Source organism: Hordeum vulgare, chromosome 3H, assembly GCF_904849725.1.
Source record: "Hordeum vulgare subsp. vulgare chromosome 3H, MorexV3_pseudomolecules_assembly, whole genome shotgun sequence".
In the NCBI taxonomy this organism is placed as follows: Eukaryota; Viridiplantae; Streptophyta; class Magnoliopsida; order Poales; family Poaceae; genus Hordeum; species Hordeum vulgare.
The window spans coordinates 190519872-190528424 of NC_058520.1; the positions used below are offsets into that span (position 1 = coordinate 190519872).

The 8553-nt window shown below is 41.9% G+C and overlaps 1 protein-coding gene and 1 long non-coding RNA gene across 2 annotated transcripts; both read right to left on the bottom strand.

Moving 5' to 3' along the window:
- Positions 1–819: 819 nt before the first annotated feature.
- Positions 820–1830, bottom strand: LOC123439779. Its single transcript, XR_006630155.1, has 2 exons — positions 1521–1830; positions 820–1398 (listed from the first exon to the last, which is right to left on the bottom strand). It is a non-coding gene; the product is annotated as an uncharacterized LOC123439779 (long non-coding RNA).
- Positions 1831–2261: 431 nt separating this feature from the next.
- On the bottom strand, positions 2262–7051 carry LOC123443475 (peroxiredoxin-2F, mitochondrial). The gene is made up of 5 exons (XM_045119851.1): positions 6710–7051; positions 6593–6622; positions 5920–6078; positions 5227–5321; positions 2262–2581 (listed from the first exon to the last, which is right to left on the bottom strand). The coding sequence occupies exons 1-5, from the start codon at positions 6899–6901 to the stop codon at positions 2476–2478; spliced, it is 582 nt and encodes a 193-aa protein (XP_044975786.1). The 5' UTR covers positions 6902–7051; the 3' UTR covers positions 2262–2475.
- Between the last annotated feature and the right edge of the window lie 1502 nt (positions 7052–8553).

The window sequence follows — 8553 nt, forward strand, 5'->3', positions numbered from 1 at the left end:
TCTTCCAAAGTTATTTGAATAGGGCATGTGCCTTCCCATCTGCATTGAGGCAATTATACATCTTGATTGATGAAGGTCCATTGTTTTTTTCATGACATTTCCATTTATCTTGTGCTTGAGGGTTGATGTGTTGCAAGATCGAGATCCGGAGTTCATATATTGATGAAAAGCTTGAGATGATATATGTGTATGAAGGTGTAACACTGAATGCTCATAATTTAACCAACTTGCAACAGACTGTCTGTCATCAATGGTAAAAGAATGAAGCTGCAATTTCTGGATTAAGGGTTGATCTAACCTAGTATCATTCCAAAAAGAGTAGACAATCCATTCCCAACTTTACATCCAACATTCAATTTGAATGAGAATAAAGTTTAAGGTGACCTTTCCACCAAGGGGTACTGCAATCGTCGAGCACATGCAACACCCATTAGCTCATTTCCTCACATTAAAGCTATTGTCACTATTAACCTTCACACATCACGCGTCTTGATAAACTTATACAATGTATCGATAGGGAGGACGCTTCTCGGCTCATGGAACCAGGCACAATAGTCTTCAATCCCTCCTCTTGCAGCATAGCAAGGATTCCATCATCCAGAAAATGCCACTTACCAACAAGAAACCTCATCCACAATTCCCACTAGCTCTAGGTGTGGTGTCAGGGCATTTTCAACATCGTCCATCAAAACGGACACCCAAAACGTCCACCGACAGTGCTAGCAGAGCCGACCATCCAACCATATATACATCAAATGTTCATCTTTTAAAAAAAATGTTGGTCATGCAACCTCAGTTTAAATCATTGATCGATAGCAATTGAAGAATAAATTTAAATTCATAATAAAAGCAACCAATGTTGAACATGTTTTTTAAATTCATCGATTCCAAATTCAAGCATACTCCTGGAAAGTGGCCTTCATCTCAAGCTTTCTTCTCGCTTCGAGATTGACCTTCTTCATCACCACGCGTTCTCCCAAATGGGTTGCGCCTTGAGCTTCATCGTACAATGAATCAATGTGAAGGGCTTGCCCTCCGTCCTATAGTACATGGTGGTTGTGTGTCCGGTTTATATAATGACATGATCATCAAGTTAGAATATTGAGTAAATCAATGAATTGGCCAACACGTAGAGCAATAAGAAGCAGAACTTTCCCTGATTGACGCGCCAGGTGGTCACCTTGTTTCTACTTGTGCAATCACACTCCAACACATCGAGCAGCGACTTCGCATTGTGATTGTTGATCACATCCAAATTGTAGGCGCGAGTGCTTGTACTCATGGAACCAAAAAAGATCATGTTGTCAAAATGTGGTACTAGTTTTCTTCATGCCTACAAACCCGCGCTTGTGACCAACCACGCGTCGCACAACAATCCATCCTTCCTCACTAATTAACCTGCCATCCTGATTACTTCATGTTAAACAAGGATAAATTCAAAAGAAATCTCAATAACATTTGGTCAAACACTTGTCGAGCCTGGTGTCTTCCGTGAACCGCGTCATAAGGGGGCACAATACCTGGGCTACAGATGGATAAGAGGGTGCAACGGTGGCCAAGTATGAGGCGCCTGGTGGAGCAGCGATGGTTCGGCTAGAACTGGGCAACGTGTGGAGTAGTAGAGAGGCGATTGCTTTCTCGATGAGTGCGGATACAGAGCAAGGGGAAGGAAGGGACAGAGTGGGGGAAGAGCTTCAGGATGAGGGATTTGTGTGGGAAAAGAGCTTTCTCCATGAGTGCGGATACGTGACGGCTTTCCCGATTCCCTCAAATCTCCACCAGCTTTGTTTACGGTTTGGTAGAATTGGAATGCACGGGCTGACAGGTCAGCGGACGTTGAAGGGATCAGTTAGCGGACGTCTGATGGATGGCATTGGAGATGCCCTTGTTGGCCAAGGGTCGTTCTCAGATCGTGGTCCCGTTTAGATTAAACCATCATTCAGTAGGTCAAACTCCTTTGTATTTGAAAATAATTTGCCATGTGCACCAACTCTTGGCTGAGCCTCCCAGCACTGAACAATCCCATCCGGAAAATATCTTGCCTTCGCATGTTAGGATCATGGAAGCTGCCTAACATGCCAATATAAAAATCCGGTAGACTAAACTGCTGTGCTGTTTCTCATCTTGCGTTTGAACATACTAACCAGCAAATTACTAGTGTTTGGTGTACGTTATGGGTCCAAGGCCGATTCAGCCAAATCCGACAACGAGGTCAAAATATACACCCGCTCATTCTCAGATTACCTGTGCGCGAACACATCTCCACATCAAACGCCGAATAACAGAACCATCGTATACACAAACCATTGACTAATTCGATGACTGTTCTGGAACAAAAAAAAAAGAAGATTTGCAGCAGCGAAGTAACTGTTCCGGAACTAGCACAACAGATAGCAACGTCTTTACACAGGTTCTCGAGCTGTGTCACTTATTCGCTTCACAAAGGCAAAACAGGGTCCAGTTTCACCGATTAGCTCAGATTTGATCCAAGATCACCTCAGCACCAGAAACCTTGAAGTCAGAAGGGGCTTTCTCAACGTTCAAAGCCTTGATCTTCCCATCGTCGACAAAGGCTGACCACCTAAAATGGAACAAGTCAAAAAAACACTTTCAGAAATCAGTTACCAATAATACACCAGCCTATATCATCATGAACTTAGGGTGTGTTTGGTTCGGGAACGAAGTGGAATGGAATGTCATGGTTCCATGACATTCCATTCCATTAGGATGGATCGGTTCCCTCCGTATGTTTAGTAGAGCAATTTGATAGAATGGAGCGGTTCCATTTCAATGTTTAGTTAGAGAGACTAAATATAATGGATTTGATTCAACTCACCTTTTGACACAGGAATGATTAATGTTGAGATTACATGTAACATATATCTTTTTACATTTATAATTCTAATACATAGTAGGTCATGAAAATAAAATTCATCCGGTAAATAACCAGAAAAAGAAATTATAAACATATTGATTCATTTGTGGATGACATGCATAGCACATCTTCTAGCACCCAAATAAATCAACCTTTTCACCTGTCGGCAACTATTTGTGGCTGGACAGATCTTGATACGCCTACTTGCTGCTGATTGCTGTTAGTCGCCATCTGGCAAGAACTTACACCAACCCTTGCATGGACAAAGATGGTGGGCGGAACAAGCAACCTGGTTCATCTCGGGTGGTGGTGTTGCGCGTCCTTGCTGTCGCAAGCCTACACCAAGCAGGTTCCCTAGTCGCCCGTGGCACCAGCCGCCGTCGCTCGCCCATGGCACCAGCCGCCGTCGCTCGCCCACCCCTAGAAAAGCCCAGACCAAGCAGGTTTCGCGGACGCTCGTTGCCGTGCCGTAATCCGGAGAGGAGGAGACGAGGGAGAGGCGCAGATCGAGAGAGAGGAGCAGCGGCTGTGTGGATTGAGCAACGGGAGCAGTCGGCGGTGTGGATCGAGCGACGGGAGCAGCCGGCAGCGCGGATCGAGCGACGGGTGAGGCGAGTGTATCGTGCAGGAGAGGGAGATGCAATAGGAGAGCCACGAGGCGTTCCACGTCGTTCCACCGATTTGGAGGAACGAGCGCGTGACGGATCTGGGCCGAATATTCTCTCTACGGGAACGAGTGGGTTCCAGATCGTTTTCGATCCAAACACAAGAACAGGGTCTAGGGATGGGTCGGACCCGTGACATTCCACTTGATGACTCGAACCAAACACACACTTAAGTACTTCCATCACCATTCTACTCATGAAAGGAAGACGTTCAAACAGTGATGTGATGCTCAAAAATGGATATGCGGCACTCTTTAGCAACGAAGAGAAACATAACGTCTCACCGCATGGTGGATCAGCATTTCAACAAAATTCTCACTGCGGAGAGGTCAAACAGCATGCTCATTTCCTTTTTTTTGTAGGCATGCTGAAGCATGTTCCAGTTTGCCAGAACCAAACAAATGACGTATAGACCTAGGCACCTATCCATGTATGCAACTTGCTGACTTGTTCTATGTTTGCAACACTAACAAAACGCGTGAGCGTTGCTAAGAAGCAATAAAAAGACAAGGAGTTACCACTGGCTTCGGAGATCATCAAAAGATGATGGCTCACAACTAAAAAGAGAAAGAATATATTAAGAAAGATCATCTTGAGGTTGTTGAAGAATCTTAAGCGACCATAGTAGATCCTTTACAAGATTTATAGTGAGATAAAAATTTGAATTTTGAGATAACAAGATGCAAGTTGAAGACACAAGACTGTGTATTAGGTAGGAGGACGTCTATCACCACATTGAAATTGCAATTTGTTCGCTCTCTTCCGCTATGATATTAGAACTGGAAGAATTGGTTGGGAAGAGAAACTAAAATAAAGTCCATGATTTTGAGTTGGAGTCGCATACTTATTTTTATAATTTGCATTTCTATATAAGTGTTAGTCTTATATTAGGGTAGCAGTGTATTTTTTTTATTTGGGACAGGTACACCGAGTAAAAGTAACATTTGTTTATTTATGTCTCTTGGAAGGTTGCTATGTTGCTAGTCCCATATGTGGGTAGAATTTCATTTGTTTAGTTGTGTGGTCCCACATATGAACACACCAACTCCAACCCCATCACTCCAAAAGTAGGAAAGATAATATAGCTATAGCAAGTTATGCTCCAAAAAGGTGTGTAAGTGATTGACCTAAGGGAGTCCTGTCGCGGGTAATTATTTGTTTGGATTGGCAGCCATGAGAATTTTAATCGTTGGATTTTCTAGTCATGACAGTTCAAAAGTCTGGACAAGAGTAAATTAACAATTACTCAATGTCAAGCTGAGATACTCCTATGATCAAACCATTCAAAATCCAGCATCTCCCCTAGCTAAATGGGTGGTCACTAAATCACTAATGCCATCAAGACTAACAAAAACAAGAAGAAAAAAACGACAGTCAATGCTACCTAACTCAAGACAAGCTACCAAATACTGAAAATTGTTTTCCAGAAATAGCTTAAAATCCTTTCGCATCATGTATAGTTATAAATTTAGTCCCATAATATCAAAGAGACAATTATCCAATTCTATAAACAAAGGCATAACTTATAAAACTACTGAACCACTAACCTAAAGCTCACCAGTAAGAGAGGTGCACTGCATGCCACATAAACTAAAGAAGAGTTCTAAGTAGCTGACATCATTTACATCATGGCTTAATTAATACTCCATTAGAGAATATCAGAAGAGTTGGCAAAAGTGTAATTACCTGTGGGAGCGGCGGCCAAGCAAAGCAGCAGAGAGATCTATATCCAAATCCAAGCTTTTGTGGAAGCTCCCGTCAAGGTCACCATAGAACTCAATCTGACAATAGAATTATACAATTAGGGCAGATGGTTAAAATAAACGTTCACATGATTTTGATTCTTGAAAATATCTAACATAGCATCCAACCGCATGGGCTAGAAATCTCGGAACATCTATGTGCAGTAACCACCTAGGCTGGTATGCATGCAATTCTAACACATTTCTGACCCTCATTACCATACAATACAGATTGAAATCATTCAACAGAGCATATGAAAGTTAGACTAAAAAAGACATGTGAGTTGAATTTGCACTCATAAAGTGGCTCGCAAGCAAACTAAAGCGCAGGGCTGGCAAAATAAGCAAGAGAAAAAGGAGAAAAAATTAACAGACAATGATTTGTGCACGAATGTTATGGATTACTTACTATGACTATGACAGGGAGTAGGGAGGGCATATGGTAACATGAAGCATGTGTTATGCAGGAAAACCAAAACAGGTACTGCCAAACTTGAAGGAAGATTGTCCTATCTCATGACTCAGTTGGCAATACTTTGATATGCAGTTATGCACACTACAATACCTGTATGTTATTCCATTATTCTGCGCTAAATCTAAATTGTATTCCATACAAAAATAGAGAGTAGTTACTCACTGCATCTTTTGCCTGTAATTTTTCCGCCCATCCATTCAGCACATAAGGATCATTTACAGCTACACAGATAACAGAGTCGATCCCTTTTGCTTTCAACTTATCAATGTTGTTCTTGTAACTAGGAACGTGCGACTGCGAACATACTCCTGTGTATGCACCCTGAAATATATCACAGAGATAGCTGTTAATTATATGAGCAATAAATCATTCCAGGAGAGAGTGAGTCTACAATGGAGTAGTTACCAATGAGATGGAAAGGGCAAAACACAGAACCATCATGGAGCAAGCTTACAATCCTAGTGGATGTAGCCAGAAACTGTTTAGGGATATAGAGTTATTAATGAATTTGAACGGTGGGCACTAAAATGCCATTCAGCGCAAAAGCTCAAGCACACTAATTCGCAGTCCAACAATGATGTTTCAGCATTTATTTTTCCTGATCTAGCCAATGGCCTGCCTGCCTATTCGCAGTTTCTCATACTGTACTTCGTGCGAATGGAGCATCCAAGAACTCGATCCATAAGCGTCTAATGCTGATTTTGGACTAGTACCAACTAGTGTGAAAAATCCCCACTGAGACTCATTAGGGTTTGGAAATAGTCGAGTATACATGAACCGAAGCTAGCACAAGAAGAACTTGGTAGGCGAGGGCAGTGAGCTAGAGAGAGCTTACCGGCAACCCGAAGATGACGACTTTCTTCCCCTGCGAGCAAGCAGATACAAAGAAACAGGAAGGGGTCAGACGATAGCGGCGGGAGGAAACAGGGGCAGAGTATAGAGAGCGTAGTACATGGAAGATGTCCTTGAGAGGGGTGGTAGAGAACTTGGTGGCGACTCCCTCGTCCCAGGACCGCGCCTTCTGCAGCGACACGCCGGGCGCCGCGGAGACGATGTCGGAGCCCACCGACGCAAATCCCCTGGCCGCGGCCCACAGCGCCGCCGCAGGGGAACCTCCCGCCCTCCTCGCCAGTGCTGACGCCATCGCCCTTCTGCTCTGACCTCCTACTCGCTCAAGCCGCCAAAAGCCACAGAAGATGGGACTAGGTATTGTTTCGTTGGATCGGGTTTCGCTGGCGAGCGGCCTTTGAGAGAACAGACTTGTATTCCATTAGGCCAACTCCACGGGACGATCCCATCTGGACGTCCGTTTCAACCGATTCTCTCAGTTTAGAATGACAACATAGCTATCCATGTTCGGATCGGTCCGTACCTACATCGGTGCGCCCAACGGGCAGACGCACCCTAAAACGTCTCGCATTTAAAATAAATTGGAATAAACAAAAAAATATAAATAAAACGCAAACATTAATAATTATACATTAATAAAAACATTGTTCAAGCCCCATGGCCCATGGTCCTTAATTAATCTTGGAACCGACTATGCAGCGGCGCCGCACCTTGACGCTCCCGTGCAGCGGCTGTTGTAGAAATGCACAGCGCGCTGGCAAAGCAAAATAAAAAAGAAATGTCCATTAATACTATTAAACTAAGTATTGTCATCATAAAAAAGTAAGCTAAGTACTATAATAATGTGGTTAGTTCCTTCTCTTTCTCCTCTGCATGCATGGAATAAAATCAAACAAGATTTTCATTAATGTTTGAAATTTAAAAAAAAAAATCTACAAAACCGTTAATTCAATCTATGATTCGTTTTCACCATTGGCTTCGTCGCGACGAGTTCTTCGAAACTAGATCCCATGTCGATGTGTTTCATCAACTTTTTTTTCATTCATGATTGCCACATTTTTTGACCCACTTGCCATATTATTAACCACTTATTTGCCTAAAAAAATAACTTGATTGACACTTTTTAATGTTTTTGTATAAAGCCTTGTAGCAGTTTTCATTATACATGATATAAAAGCATGTCATGGGTTGTGTTTGTCAATTTAAATATGCCAACTTGTCATGTTTACATATAACTTTGTCAGGAAACTATTTTGTGTGCTTGTTAGTTTAACTATGTTGGGTTGTCATATTTACAAACGATGACCAAAAAAGATTTCTTGTGATCACTAGTTTTAAATCTGTTGAGTTGTCATATTTTTACGCACAATCACCTAAAAAAAGTTTTTTGTGTTTGTCACTTTGATTATGTCGAGATATCATATTTATATTTATACGTAATTTTTAAAAATTTGATGATTAAGTTATTCTTTATCAAACAAGTAAGTACTTGCTAATATGACAAGTAAGTGTAACAAATGTGATAAGTACGAGCAGAAAAAAGATTATCGAAACATGTCAACATGGGATCTAGTTTTGAAGATTTCGTCGAAACAAAGTCAACGACGAAAACGAATCATCGATCGAATTAATGGTTTAAGAGATAAAGTCTTTGAATTCCAGTGATCTAAAACGAATTAATGACATTTGTATGCATGCATGCATGCATGCATGATGAAGGAAGGACAACCCAAGCCGCCGCATGCAATGGCCACGGTGGGGCGTTTCTAAATAGAATTTTCCATTAATCTTTACCTATTAATAAAAGCACATATTGCTTCTGTGGTACGTCATTAAAATTGTCTCGAAGTTGGTTTAAATTACCCACTATGCCACCCATAAATGAAAAAAATTGTTTAGACTTTTTCCTGTCAAAGTCGTTGTACGCTATCCTTCTTAAAGCTTGAA

Bases quoted from the DNA above. Each gene is read 5' to 3' on its own strand.
- LOC123443475 (XM_045119851.1), bottom strand. From the start codon at position 6,901: ATGGCGTCAGCACTGGCGAGGAGGGCGGGAGGTTCCCCTGCGGCGGCG. The intron at 6,079-6,592 runs GTAAGCTCTCTC...GATATATTTCAG, and splicing joins TCGTCATCTTCGGGTTGCCG to GGTGCATACACAGGAGTATG. The intron at 5,322-5,919 runs GTGAGTAACTAC...TTCTATTGTCAG, and splicing joins AATTACAGGCAAAAGATGCA to ATTGAGTTCTATGGTGACCT.